Source organism: Ambystoma mexicanum, chromosome 2q, assembly GCF_040938575.1.
Source record: "Ambystoma mexicanum isolate Mex_15411 chromosome 2q, UKY_AmexF1_1, whole genome shotgun sequence".
NCBI lineage: Eukaryota > Metazoa > Chordata > Amphibia > Caudata > Ambystomatidae > Ambystoma > Ambystoma mexicanum.
This window is the reverse complement of record NC_090924.1, coordinates 60,238,993-60,254,463: the sequence shown is the minus strand read 5'-3', so window position 1 is coordinate 60,254,463 and position 15,471 is coordinate 60,238,993. Positions and strand designations below refer to the sequence as shown.

The following is a 15,471-nucleotide window of genomic DNA, read 5'->3' as shown; positions in this document are numbered from 1 at the left end:
CACAAGGCAGGGAATACAATTTTTGTATACATATTCTAGTATGTGTAAAATTATCTGTAGTCAGGTTATGAAGAAAGAAAGATCTGTCCTCAGGCTTTCATTGATAACAAAATATATGTGAATGGTGAAACGTACGTAATCATAGGGAGTAAAGGCAATTGCAGAAACCTATGGTCCTCTTTCATGCTCTTAGCCACAAACGACAATCTGATTATCTAAATCTCAAAAAGACAGTTTTTGACCTGCTGTTTGGGTCTTGAGACTATTGAGTGAAGGTATTGTTCATGGTTCTACCCATATGGTGATTGGAGGGGAGTGAGGGGATACGAGAGACATTCTCTATCATGGCTGTATCAATCACATCTCTGTGACATTGAGCTAATCATTTCAAATTGTTAGATTATTCCTAATGCAATATTGTAGATAATATTCAAGAAGAATTCTGTTGAAGTGGGGTGAAAGGAAGCAGTGTCCCAGTCAAGAATTGTTTCCCATGCATGATGCGTAGTTCAGAGGTTTTGCACATTATTGAAAATGATATGGAGATGCTCTTTACTTGAATTTGTCATTGCCATTTAGTTGTGACATTTTGATGAGTGTAATCTGTCTGGGAGGAATCAACAAGAGTGCTGGTCTGGTTTTAGAGTGAACTAATAACCTTTTTTTTTTTCTTCTTTGAAAGTCTTTAAACCTGAGGAGCTGCGCCAAGCACTCATGCCCACTCTGGAAGCACTATACCGGCAGGATCCGGAATCTTTACCTTTCAGGCAGCCAGTTGATCCTCTGCTTCTTGGCATTCCTGTAAGTAACAATGATGTATTGAACCAGTTTAAAGTGTTTTCTCCACCTTTATTGATCTCTACCTATAAGTTCCCCAATGTTAAAGCAGAAATTAAAGCACAGTACTCTGTTGTCCTGCAATCCCTCCTTCCCAAATGGTGAGGTTATTATGCACTGCAGGCTGGACAGCAAGAAAGGTTCTTCTAAAGAATGTTACTTTAAGAAGTTTAGACTAGAACAAGTATACACAAGCATCACTCTGTGTGCCACCTTTGTGTTACCAACAGTCACCCCCAGTTTGTGTTTTTCCACCCAATCAGTTGGATTTGAGAGTGTTTCTCAGCGTTCCTTTTATTTGGGCAGTGTTTACTTTTTATAGTTTCCCCTCCCTGTGATGTGTATTTCATTTATTAAAATTTGAGTCGTCTAGTTTTTTCCAGTTTCTCCCTTGTTAGGATAGTTTTTCTGAAGTCCAACTAAGAGCTTCATGAAACCATACATGAGGCAATACAGAAACTCCACTTTTGGTGTAAGGCTGTACCACCTGAATATATTTGGTAGTGTAGACCGAGCTGCCAGGCTTGTTTGTTTTGTTTGTTTTATTCACTTATAATGCGCACCAGAACCGAGGGTAGACGGGCGCATCAGTACAGGTTATGCAAGGCTTAAGTTGCAAAGTTACATATTACAGAGGAGCATGAGTGCAGACAATCATTACAGAATACATACAGGCAGAAGCATATACAGTTCATAGAAAGTCAATACTGGATTACAAGAAGACAGGGTATATACAGGCCCTAGCAGGACGTTGAGTCCCTGGCCAGAGATGGGAGTTTGTACCCATGCACAGCAAATAGGCGGGTATAAACATATCTACACTGAGGGTTCATGGAGTAAAATAAGAATTAGTATGCTAATCATCAGCAGCCTTCAACAGGTTGATGTAGTTGGATCTGAATTTCAAGAAGGGCTGTACCTCGCGTAACGGGTGGGGTAGTGAGTTCCATAATTGGGCCGCTTGGACCTGGAAGCTGCCTCCCTCAGCCTTAGTCAGCCTGTATCTTGGTACGATGAGTCTATTGCCATTGGCAGTTCTTGCTGGCTGTATGGAATTTCTTATTAGGAATTTGTCGGAGAGATAACTCGGTGCAGCGTCGTTCAAAGCTTAGTGAACAAGGGATGCAACCTTTAAGTGGATTTTATTTTTGGAGTCAGCCAATTGTTTTGGCGCCTGATCTTGGAAATATGCAATCTTTTGGACACGCCAAGAGCTGCTAGTAAGGCATTATTTTGTAGGATTTGGATTCGGTGGATGATATATTTGTTGGCACCAATGTAGAGGGCATTACAGTAGTCAAGCCTGGATAGGATCAGGGCTCTAGCTAAGGTAATGCAGTTGTCTGAGAGAAAGTGTTTGCCTGCTCTTATGAGCTTGCAGGTGTAGGCTGAATCAGATGCCATGGTCTTCACCTGTTTGTCGAAGGAAAGGGCTTGGACACCTTGATGATGTTGCCACTGATCACAAATGAGGTGTAGCCTTGGCTTAGTTTTTTGTTAGAGTGGGTCCCCAGGATGATAAGCTCTGTTTTATCATTCAGGCATAGACCGTGGGTTGCCATTCATGCCTGGATGATGATATACACCCTATTTACCAAGGCCAAATCCTCATTATAATCTCCAGAAAGTGGGTCGAGAATCTGGGTATCATCTGCATAGTTTTTTGTAGGTGATACTGAGAAGATCCAGATAATCTAAGAGGGGCTTAGTGAATATGTTGTATAGGGTGAGGGAGACACAAGATCCCTGAGTACCTCCGCACAAGATGGGAATCGGCTCAGCCGCTACTGAAGGGGAGAACACACTCCTAGTCCTGTCACTGAGGAACGACTCAGTCAAGGAAATGGCCTCTTTAGAGAAGTGTGCAGCTGAATCTAGGTGGCTGCAGAGGACCCTGTGGTCCACAAGGTCAAATGCAGCTGAGTGATCCAGCAGCAGCAGGAGGAGCAGCTTCCTTATCTTAGAAAGAAGAGTTTGTAGCATACATATGGTCCAAAGAAACACTTTTACATGTTACATAAACACAATCGTAAACACCAATACAATATTTATGGTATACATGGTATGGTATTCTTCCCTGCACATGCGCGATCTCATTGTCACCTGGCCTCGTAGGATCGTTAATCGCTCTTCCCTCTGTTTCCCCTCCCTTGCCTCGTCGCGCCTTGAAACACATGTGTATAGGCGTGTTATAAATGCCATATTGTATATCATATATCATACAAACCAAAGTAAAACCTTGTTAAGAATAGCAATAAGCAGTTCAAGGTGAGTCAAATCTAATGTAACACATTCAGAATGGCATTAAGCTACTTTTGGTGAGTTGAACCAAATTAGTTGGACTTTCAGAATCACATAAATAATTCAAGGGCAGCAGACCCTATTGGTCCTAATTCACAGTGTTATTCAGTTACTGAATCACTTGATTAGACCAACTCTGTTACAAGTTCATCCTGCAGCATATGTAACCTTTTTCTATTACGAATGGATACAGTTACACCACCACTATTACTTTTAAGAACACAGTTCAGAGCTTGTAAAGGAACCCAAACTTTCTAGAGGGGCCTTAAGCTCTACTTGGAGATGTATGAGCACAGTAAACTATTTTAGAAGAGCACTAAAGCAGTTCAGGGACAGCATAACCCAATTGTACAGTTTTAGAAAGGCAACAGCTATTCAAGGTCAGTATAACGTATCGTTATATACACTTTACACTATTACTACTATAGGAATAGACAGTTTAACCAAGTACACTTTTTAGAAGTGTAGGATACAATCCTAGGGTAAGAACGCTAGCAGACTTTTAAGAAAGGCAAGCAGCAGTTCAATGTAAGTACCTATATACTTTTTTGCGGTGTATTAAGCAACTCAAAGTAAAGTAAGAAATCAAACACTGTTTTAGAAATGCACTACAGCAGATCAGACGATGCAAAAGTTAGGCGCAACAAGCAACTTAAGGTAAGTAGTAACTTAAGGGCACTTTGCAACTTATTCTGTTATAGAGGCACAGTTACAACACTAACTTCTTTAGCAAGTAAGCACCTTTCACACTTGTAATTTCAAGACAGAAGCCTTATCTTTTAAAGCCCTTTCCTATTCTAGTGCATACGTTTTCTCAAAGGTAGAAGAGGGACACAGCTGTCTAGGAGCCAGCTGTAGGCAGGCTAGGATTGGGTTCAGTTGCAGGAAAGTCAAGAGTTCCAAAGGATTGCTCTTTAAACAAGTAAGTATTCTCTTCAGGGTTAGTTGAAAGTGTTCAGGGATTTTACATAAGGCTTCCCTATAAGCATTCCAGCGTTAGGCCTGGGCGAATGGTAGGGGACAACGCCCAAACATACAAATCACTGACTCAGCCACCCAGGATCGACACAAGACTTGAGGTATTACCCAAGACAACACATTACATAAGCTAAGAAGAGCTTGGAGATGGTAGTCTTCCTGAAGAAGCAGCACAGGATGCAGTCTTTTGATTCTTGAACTGGAGCCTGAAGGAATGGACACTGAAAGGAAACTGGCAACGGCAGTCGACAGGATAAGCTTACAACAAAGGATTCTTCGGGCCTTAAAGCAGCTATGCACTTTTGGTACACTTTTACTGATGAAGTACTAATATCGCTGGTTGGATTCCCTTCACTATTTTGTTCCTGCCCTATGGTGAGGGGACTTCAGATATTCAAATAGTGTCTCCGGAGGTCCAGCAGGAGTCCACCAAAGTTTGGCAGGAATCTGACTTTGGAAGACCATGTACCGCACACTGGCACACAGTCCCTGGGTATTGGCCGATAGCAGCCCAGCAAGGTCGCAGCTCAGCAAGGGATGGGTCAAAAGGCAGATGATCTTGAGACTAGTGGGTCTCAAAAGCCTCTTGGTAGGAGTTTTCGTTTTCGGGGCCCCCAGATCGCTTGGAAGGAATGGATAAAACAGGCTCTCTGGTCGCTGGAATTCATTACAGCAGTCTTTTCTTCATCTTCTTCTTCAGATTTGGTTCCAGTGGTCGTCTCGTCAGCAGCTTCTAGGATCGGACCATTTATCGGGAACTACAGCATAACTTCTGCAAACTCTCCCTGCAGTTTTCAAAAAGGTGTGGCTGCCTGTTTAATTGGGAAAGCCAGCTCCCCAGTAGGAACTGATTCCTTTCAGGCAAGGTGAAAGACAAAGAGCTGCAGAGCTTTGGACTCCTACCTCGCTTCCTGCTTTCACAACACTCTGGAGCCTCGGTCGGGAACACAAAGGGTTCCTGCCTAAAACAAAACTTTATCCAGGACCTTTCCCGCCTACGACGGCAGAGGAAGACCCAAGAAACAACAAGCAAATGAGAAATGGCAATAAAAGGAGCTCACTATTATAGCAGAAAGGCCACCCTCCTGTGCATTACCGTGCATGATTTCATAGCCTGCGCGTAATGAGACTAAAAAATAGTTATGGTATAACCACTGCCACCAGCCATTGAAGTTAGATTGCACTTTTAACAAAAGTTTTACCAGGACAGTGAAAAATGGGATAATGTATCTCCCCAGCACTCCTCATAAGGTTGGGTGTTCTGGCTCACTATATAAAATGTAAAGGGGATGGGAATCCCACTTCTTGGGAAAAGTAGTTCACCCAAAATATATTAGTGAAATTACAAAGGGAAGCTCAAAGGGGCAACCCAGCCTAAAGTTATAGGGAACGATAAATCCATACACACAATGGAGAAACATACAAAGGTCGCCCATAGTGAGTAAAAGACTAGGTGAGAGGGGGACAAGATTCCCACTCCTCGTGAAAAGGGAAAATAATCACCAAGTCCAGCAAAAAGTCCTGGGGTTGATTCGCTTCAGGAAGATTGATCACATTTATGAACATTTTACATAATACACTTGCTGTGCATTCCCTTAAATATAGGGTTCAACTGCTGCACTTTATGCTCACAAAGCCTCGGCCAACTATCTCAGAAAATTCCACCCAGTAAGATCCTTTTAGCTCTTTGTGAGGAGTCAGTCAAGCTGAGGTCAATGAAAACCAGCTTATCCTTCATGCTAAAGAAGTGTCCAGTAACACAGGCCACTTTGGACACACAGAAATCTATGTAGGCAAAAGGGATTGGTCATGGTCTCTGGATTGGCTTTGACCTTTGGTACCTGTAGAAAGCTATCTTCTTCCAATTCCAAGGGAGCAGCCACTGCCCTTTCAGGAGTTGGCTCTGGATCCATGCATTACCATGTAATTCTGGGAGGATAGCACCAAGTCCTTATCATGGTCTGCTGTACTGGAGGACCTTCTGCCTCCTGATAAGGTTCTGACAGCGCAGAGGAGTGCTTCATCCTCTGCACCACGTGTACAGGAAAAGGGCATGTTTGGGAGAATGTTCAGTTTGTGTATCATTGCACCTCAACCTGACACCCCCACCACTTTTGCAGGACTTCTATTTTTTGTATTTTATTTTTTATCTGGTCGCCTGAGTGGCACTTTTTACCTCTCACTCATTCTTTTTTGCTCTGACTTGGGGACCCTATTTTACTGCTACTGTAATAATTTGTACTTTAATGGAGTCATTCTTTGCTCCATGTATTTCTCTACAGGCATCTGTAATGAATTGTTGCACCACACAGCACCCTGTATGCAGTGTTGCTGAGGAGCCCCTTTGGGCTTTTCTTTTTATTTTCCCTAAGAACTGCTGTTCTCAAGCATACTAGGATCCTTTTATCTTACTTGCCTTAATTGCCTTTCACTACACACCACCTTATGTTGAGTGCGGAGGGGCTACATTGTAACTCCTTTCCCAGTGCTCTTTTAACTTTCATAGTTACAATAACAGCCAAACCTAAATGGCTGGTGGCAGTGGATACATTTTTCTGCCATGTGTGTGGTACTTGCTCGCTGGCTGTTTTCACAGCTGCAGTACAGCGCCCTTGGGTGACAATTTCCCCCAAATGCCCCATGCTGCGTATATCGTTATTTTTTGTTTGTGTTCCTTTTTTGCCCTTTTGCCATTCCAGGTGGGGGTGGGTTCTCCGAGTTTTGTCTTTGGCAGGATTCCTTTGTGAAGCCCGCTAAGGCTCCATTGTGTCTGCTGAGACAGGAAGTGAGGGAGAAGCCTGAAACTTTGCATACCTTTGTCAGAGTGTGCCTCCCTTGAACCAGTTTGAACTGGGAGGCTGGCTTTCTAGCAAGGACGGTCACCCCAGGTGATTGACAGATTCATAGGACTGAATGAATGGGTTCCTGCATAAAAGGCACGGCTCTTGGGACTGAATCTCTGAAGAAAACGACCAGAGATGCCTTCAGCATGTCCTGTAACCGCAGAGACACAGTTGAAGTACCACTGCTACCCTGACCCAGTTTTTGAATTGACAGGGAAGCTCTGCCAAGGATACTTTTGGGTTGGTGGGCAAAACCAGCCTGAAGACACTCTTCAATTTGAGCCGTCCGCCGACATCCTGCGACCTTCCATGGCTGCAGAATCCCAATACCCGGGATACCTCGACCACCTTGAAGTACATTTCCTTGCCATTACCGAATCTCGCTGGAACTTCAGTGGCATCTGTGTGCACCTCCAGAAGCATATATTCTCTCCTCAGAGTCCCCTCACCAGAGTGCCAGACTGAGAAAAGATAATTATTCCAACCATCGCAATCTTTTGCTCCTGCTGCTGGGAAAAAGGTGGCAAAACCATGAACCAACACAGAAATAAGAATATTTTGAGGGGATTGGGTTCTCCGACGTATTCCATATCTATGACAGTAATCGCCACAGCTGTGCTGCTTCGGAACATTTTCGGCGCCTGCGTCAATGACGTCGATACGCCGTCCTCGAGGGCCTCCGTCGAGCCGACGTCACCGGATGTTATAAGTGGGACGCAAGACGCCGGTGCCCTCGGTTCCGTTTTGTCTGCAAACATGTTCGCTTCGGAGATCTCGGCGCGCCTCGGCTCTACGGAGTTCTGTTCTTTCAGTTCTTCGAACCTGTTCATTGTGTAAACCTATGATGTCTTTGGCTTCTTCCAGCCCGCGGCCGAGTTTTAAGAAGTGTCGGGACTGCTGGTCTAAGATGTCGTTGACGGACACGCACGACACTTGCCTCTGGTGCCTCGGGGAGGACCACGACACGGATGACTGTGTCGACTGCCAGTCGGTTACATCGAAGGCCTTGCGGGAGCCTAAGAAGAAGCTGTCTGTAGGTAAGGTGGCCAAGCCCGGAAGTCACGTTCCACTCGGCTTTCGACGGACAATTCGATGGGCGACTCTCCGCATAGTCGGCGTAAGTCCGGGGGGGTCTCGGTCCAGGAGTACCGCCATTCCTCTGCCACTTTGAGGCACTCACGGAGGTGCTGTCACCGGTTGCCTTCCCCGTCCTCGTCCGAGGACTACGCCCGTCGGCAGGGTTGCTTGTCCCAACAAGCATTCCACTCCTGCGGAATGGGATCCGTTCCGGCAGGAGATGATGGCGATTTTTCAGTCGCAGGGCTCCGTTCCGTCCGCGCCGTAGAAAGAGGCCGGCCGTGAGCGTGCTAGAGACGCCACACATACGCCTTTGGGCTCAAGCGGTCGTCGCGACCACCGGGCGCCTTCGAGGTCCCGGTCGGACAACGATGGTCGCTCTAGACATGCTTGTTCCAGGTCCCGGTCCTCGATGCCCTCGAGACCGTCAGAGCCTGTGAAATCTTCGAGGAAGACATTGACGCCATCGGAGCCCAGGCTGTCAAAGGACACGCTCGGGGCTCTGCCCTCGAGGACTGTGTCGACGCCGTTGAAGCTGTCGGCGCCATGCTCGACGTTGACGCCGATTCCGTCTACGCCTTTCGAGGCTGCTTTGTCGGAGGTACCCCGTGGCACAGTGGAACCCCCCAGAAAGGCTCTGGTCAAGGCTAAAAATGTCTTTGTCCCTTTTTCTGTGTCCTCCTTCCAACCTCTGGATTATATTTCTGAGCGGGATGAGGGGTCTGAGGAAAGTATGGTGCCTGAGGAGGAGGTGCCTGACGAGATTTTGTCTGGTCATAGCTAGATTGAAGACCTGCGTCTGTCGCTGCACGACGCCAGTGGTCTGGACACCTCTCCGGAGGTGGAGTTCTGTAGGATTGAGCCTGGCACCCATGCCGAGTCCTTGTACCGGCGCCTTATGTCGAGGGTCACGTACTACTTGGGGTGGTCTGCGCCACCTGTGGATTTTCTGCAGGATGACCTGACGGACATCCTCGACCAAGGTCCTCCAACTGACCCGATACTGCCATTCCATATGGCCTTGCAAAGAAGGGTGGCAGCGGCCTGGACTGCTGCGGAGAGTCTCCCGGCAGTGAGCAAGTCTTTGCCGCGAAAATACCGCCCAGCCAGTAGCGACCCCTGCTACTTGACCACGCACCCCACATCCGAGAGTTTGGTGGTGCAGGGGTGTTGCAGGCGGCTGCGGCCCCAGCAAAGCAGGTGTCGTACCCTACCATCCCCCCTGATAGGGACGACAAGCGTTTTGATGGTTGGGCGAAGAAAGTGTTTTCTTCAGGAGGTATGGCTTTAAAGGCAGCCAACTCTGTGTGTGCCTTGTCACGTTTCACGCACACTCTGTGGAACTGTATTTCGTTAGCGGGTGAACATATTCCCGAAGGGGAGGAACGGGATGGTTTTCTTGCTATTGTGCAGGATGGCAAGGATGCCATGTGTGAGTCCGTTCAGTCGGGTCTGGACATGACAGATTGTGTCAGCCTGTCCATGGCGGCGAGCACCTTTAATACGCAGGTTTGCGTGGTTGCGGAAGTCGGGGTTTGCTCCTGATGTGCAGGCCCGGCTCCAACATGCCCTTTGATGGTGAACATCTTTTTGGCAGCAAGGCTGGCAAGAGCATTGAGAGGTTGCAGACCTCCAAAGCTGCAACAAAGTCGTTGAGCGCTGCAGTTCGCCAACCTCTGCCTTTTCGTCCTAGGGGACAGCAATGGAGGGGGAGGTTCCTTTCGTTATTACTCATCCTTTAGTAAATCGAGAGTAGCTGCAAGTCAAAGGGGCCACCGTAGGAGTGCCAGAGGTGGAAAACGGGGTACTCGAGGTGCCAAGGCCCCTCGGGTAGTTAACTCTTTGCCTTCAGGCACTGCTGCAGCCGCTTCAGCTCAGTCATGAGGCCATGTCCCATGGTTCGCCGGTTGGGGGAAAGCTGGCGCAGCATCTTGTAGAGTGGCGTGCCATTACTTCAGATGTTGGGTTCTGGAGATCATAGCCCACGGCTACTGTCTTCCTTTCCGCCAGAGGCCTCACGACAATCCACCATGGAATCTCTCTTTGAAGAGTCCGGATCCGCTCCTTGCGCAGGAAATTCAGACCCTACTGGAGAAAGGCGCCATAGAACTGGTGCCTGTACCGGAGAGGAACAAAGGATGGTAGTCCGCTTATTTTTTGATTTCAAAGAAAGACTGGGGATTGAGACCCATCATAGACTTGCGTGGTTTGAACAAGCTCCTCAGGAAGGACAAGTTCAAGATGGTTACTCTTTCTCAAGTCCTCCAGGCCCTTCAACTTCAGGACTGGTTGGTGTCTCTCAACCTCAAGGACGCTTATTTTCATGTGCCGATCCATCCCAAGCACAAGAAGTACCTGAGGTTCACGGTTGGAGACTTGCACTTTCAGTTTTGGTTCCTGCCGTTCGAATTGACCTCTGCCCCGAGGGTCTTCACCAAGCTTATGGTGGTGGTGGAAGCATATCTCAGGAAATGGGGGATTCACGACTACCCCTACCTGGACGATTGGTTGATCAGGGCGCGCTCTCCCGAGCAAGTCCTGGATCATCTGCCGTCACCTGCCATTCCCTTCACAAGCTGGGCTTCTCCCTCAACTTGAAGTCCCATTTGACGGCACCCCAGCGGCTCCAGTAATCGAAGCAGCGCTCGACACATCCCTGGAGCAGTGTTTTCCTCGCAGGTGAGGGCTCATCACATTCAGCAGATGGTGCACAAGTTTCAACACGCCCAGAGTCTCCCGGCGTTCGAGTTCTTGAGGTTGCTCGGCCTCATGGCCTCATGGCATCCTGCATTCTTCTGGTGCCAGAGGCCAGGTTGTGGATGAGATCTCTGCAATGGGCCCTCAAGATGCAGTGGTCACAGTCCTCCGGCAGGATGTCGGACCCCGTTCAGGTGCCACCCTCGGTCGCCCAGGACCTTCTGTGGTGGGCCATCAAAGGCAATCTGATGAAGGGGCCTCCATTTTGGCTACCCTGGCCGGAGGTGACGATCGTGACGGACGCATCCCTCACGGGATGGGGAGTTCATGCCAACAAGCTGACAGTCAGCGGTCGTTGGTCTCCATCGGAGTCCAGACACCATATCAATCTGTTGGAGCTGAGGGCCGTCATGCTTGCCCTGAAGGCTTTTTTGCCATCTGTGCGAGGGAAGAATGTCCTGATTCTGACAGACAACACAGTGGCCATGCACTACCTCAACAAAAGGGGGGCGGGGGCAGGTCACTTCCTCTGTGCAGGGAGGCGATGCAGCTCTGGTTCTGGGCCATCCAGTAGGAAGTTTTGATCTCGGCAGTTCATCTAGCCGGAGACGAAAACACGACGGCGGACGCTCTGAGCAGACAGAGCGCGATCTCTCACGAGTGGGAGCTGGCGCAGGAGATTCTCCTGGAGATCTTCGCCCTTTGGGGGACCCCTCAAGTGGATCTCTTCGCCTCCAGTGTCAACCGGAAGTACGAAAGGTTCTGCTCGCGGGAATTTCCTCCAAAAGGAGCTTTAGGTGACGCGTTCGTGTGGAGTGGTCCTTCCCACTGCTGTACACGTTTCCTCCAGTCCCCGTCCTCCCGCAAGTGCTGCGGAGGTTACGGAGGTTCGGTTCCCGGATGATCCTCATTGCTCTGGCTTGGGCCCGGAGGATGTGGTAACTGGACCTTCTTGACTTGTCCATCTGCCCTCCATGTCGTCTTTCCTACCGAGACGACCTGCTCTCACGGGACGGGTGGTGGGGGTCAGGTTCTCCATCCAGAGGTCGGAACCCTCAACCTTCACGCTTGGCTTCTGAAAGGTTGAGGTATAAGGATTGGGACTTCCCTGAAGACGTGATGGAGGTGTTGCTTTCGGCCAGACGGCCGGCAACAAAGTCCCTGTACCGTTGCCGTTGGAGAAAGTTCTGCGACTGGTGCAGGGTTCAGAATGTGGATCCTTTTTTATGTGACATTCCTGTGGTTCTGTCTTTTTTGCTTTCGTTAGCCCACAAGGCCCTGCAAGTGGGTACCGTTTAAGGTTACCTAGCAGCGCTGTCCATATTTAAGCACTCGTCTGAGGAGTGTTCTTATTTCAAAATTGCTTTAATTTCTCAGTTTCTCAAAGGACTCACTAATGTGTTTCCGCCGTCGCCTTTCCAGGTGCCCGGTTGGGATATGAACCTTGTTCTCAAGTTTCTAATGGGTGCTCCATTTGAGCCTTTCCATTCTTGTCCTTTAAAACTGTTAACCCTTAAAACTGTATTTTTAGTTGTGGTCACTTCTGCTCGCAGAGTGAGTGAGTTGCAGGCACTTTCAGTTAAGCCACCCTTCACTGTGTTTCATAAGGACAGGATTGTCCTTAGTTCGTCCTTCCTTTCTTCCGAAGGTGGTGTCGGAATTTCATTTAAGCCAGAAGGTTATTCTTCCGGCATTTTATCTTCCTTCACATCCTTGTAAGGAAGAGGAGAGGCTCCATAGGTTGGATCCTAGGAGAGCTTTAAGTTTCTACATTTCACGCATGTCCCGGGTCACAGTGGACGATCAGCTCTTTATTGGTTACGCTGGAAGGCGTTTGGGACAAGCTGTTACTAAGCAGACTTTGTCTAGATGGATTATCTTGGCAATTTCTGAATGTTTCCGCTTGGCGGATAAGGACCCTATGGTAGGCTTACAGGCCCATTCTACTAGGGGTATGGCTGCCTCTACTGCCCTGCAGAGGGGTGTTCCTATTCGTAACATCTGTGAAGCAGCCACATGGGCTTCGGTCCATACTTTTGTACGACACTACTTCCGAGATTCTATCCATGGGCAGGATCTGGCCTTTGGCATGGCGGTCCTTAACTCTGCAATTTGCTTGGACATTCTAAATTTCTATGCTCTAAATTCTTTTTCCCTCCTCCATACGTTGGTACTGCTTTGGGAGTCTGTCATAGATGTGGAATACGTCGGAGGACCCAATCCCCTCGAAGAACAAGTTACTCTCTTACCTGGTAACGTTCTTTCGATGGGATGGTCCGACGACGTATTCCGTATCGCTCCCTCCCTACCTGCCCCGCTACAGAATTTCTTATGCGATTGCAGCTTACGTTTCCGCAAGGCTTTCTGTGGTCATGCTGGCAGTGGTTTGGTGCCACACGTTCTGGGGAAAAAACTACAACTGAGGCTACGGGCGTCGTGCGTCCTTCTTATAACATCCGGTGACGTCGGCTCGACGGAGGCACTCGAGGACGGAGTATCGACGTCATCGACGCAGGATGCAGACGCTGAAAATTTTCCGAAGCAGCACAGCGGTGATGATTACTGTCATAGATATGGAATACGTCGTCGGACCATCCCATCGAAAGAACGTTACCAGGTAAGAGAGTAACTTGTTCTTCTTTGGTGGAGAGGATTCCTCTGGACTACTGCTGCTCGAGCCCATCTGCCATAACCAAGGACTAGGAGACCAAGTTTGCAGCCATCCATCCAAAAGACGCTCAGCTGCATCAGCCTCTCTACTCTCAAAGTTCTGTGGGGCTCAGGTGAACCTACCTTTAGCCATTTCTGTCACTCCTTTGATTTTGGAGTACTGTTTCTGCTGTTTGGGTGTTCACCCAATCCAGTTGCCCAGGCCTAACCACTTCTCCCTCTTCAGGATGGCTTCTGCAAAATTCCTGTAACATTTGAAAGAAAAACGAACTTGCTACATACCTGTACTAAGATTTAGATCAGAACTGTTGCATTCCTATTGACTTGTGCATTATTGGTTTCCCTGAAGTAAATCTTTCATTCCTACTGAAGAACTCCTTTCTAGTTAGGGAAAAGACTGTCTCGTCCATTCAAAGAATAGCTACATTTTTGCTTATCTGTTATTGTTGCTTCTTTCCATTCTTAAACTTACTTAAAATACTATGATGCAGAGTTGATATAAATATGTGTACTCTTACGACCCGTCCCCTTTCCTCCATACTGCATGGGCGTCCCTCGCTAGGGACGGGAGACAGAACCTTTTTCACCAGAAAAAACCTTCCCCTTTAAATGTAGAGGCGCACGGGGCACTGCCCTGTGAGCATGTACTCCCCTGACTCCGCCCACTGGCACCACTCCGCAGTCCCCTTTTCTGCATCGCCAAACTGGCCGATTTCACCATCGCTCCTGGATTTGGCTTCAGCCATTTAAAAACCACGCGATCTTCCCGGGATCCTTTCTTCTGTTTTTTTTGGTCTTCTTTTATCAGTCAAGTACTCGGTCCTATGGCGTCACTCTCCTCCCCGGCACATGTCGACTTCAACATGCTTCAGCAGGTGTCCAGCCTGCAAGGGGCTCTACCCAACATCTGATCCCCACGCTCTTTGCCTCCGCTGCCATGGCCCCGACCATGGCTGGGAAGGTTGTAGCACGTGCAACGCACTTTCATTGCGTGCTCTGAAGAAACAGGATAGCAAGGTGGAGGGAGCTCTTCCAGAAGTCACCTCCAGAGGATTTGAAGGATTTCATCAGACATACGTCAAGGCCCAAGGGTGGGCGCTCTTTCCCAGCGCACCCCGCAAGTGTGATTCCTTCCTTATGAAACACCCAGATGGGAGGAACCTCTCAGGTTCTCACACCAGCACGAGTACCGAGGCTTATTCAGCTACCGACCGAGGGGTCTGTAGATCATTCCGGAGACAGTGCTGAGGGAATACGCCCTTCTACCGGCAACAAGGCAGAGAGGTCACCTGCACGCTGCACTGCCGGCGATACTGCTGAAGGCAACAAGACTACCAGGCCTCTGCCTGACGTGCAGGGAAGGTCTGAGGCTCCATCGCCAAGAGTCCTAGATGAGGCTGGGCCCAGTGAGCCAAGCAATACAATTTCAGCACAAGGCATGCAGCTCGACAAGATGGCTGCCTTGCCAGACAAGATGGCCGCTTGTCCGATACCGCCCGAGGAACAGAGGAGGTGGGAGAACAAGTTTCAAAATGGCACTGGTGTCAACCAGGTATGTGGCCTGGAGTTTATCCATCAGCGCAGGCAGGTGTACCCTGCTAACAGTTAGAGTACGCACCGGCTCCAGCAGCCACACGCTAACCCGTCAATATCAACTGCCACCCCACTGGCCTGCGAGGACAGGTTCTTTGAAAAGTCCCTCACGCTCATGAAATCTCCTCAGATGGGGGCAATCTTTGGGGATGTGATCAGGACCATGTTCCCGCCGGCCCCTTCGTCTGCGCCTTCCTCCTATGGCTCCAGCGCTGCAGGCCCCGGTGCAGCCCCTGCTGCCGATTCCGGCTCCCTTCCCTCCCCCAGTTCAGGCAGTTCCGTACCAGCCTCCGGCTCTGGTCTCCACACCTCAGACCTCGGCATCCAGCACTACTCCACCCACTCCGGACCAGCCGAACGCCATGGTGGACACAGACGAGGAAGAGGACCCCGACACACCAACATCTGCCAAGGCTTTCCACGAATAACTCGCAAGTCTGGCTGAGTACTTAGGCTTCCTCAACCCAAAGTGGAA

At 48.8% G+C, this 15,471-nt stretch overlaps 1 protein-coding gene across 3 annotated transcripts in view; it reads left to right on the top strand.

Moving 5' to 3' along the window:
- CREBBP (CREB binding protein) overlaps positions 1-15,471 on the top strand; it is a 2,841,012-nt gene that overhangs the window by 1,823,637 nt on the left and 1,001,904 nt on the right. For all 3 annotated transcript variants that reach the window (XM_069646824.1, XM_069646825.1, XM_069646823.1), the window contains one exon: positions 683-801. In XM_069646824.1, coding sequence (XP_069502925.1) covers positions 683-801 — 119 coding nt within the window. The remainder of the gene's footprint in view (positions 1-682; positions 802-15,471) is intronic.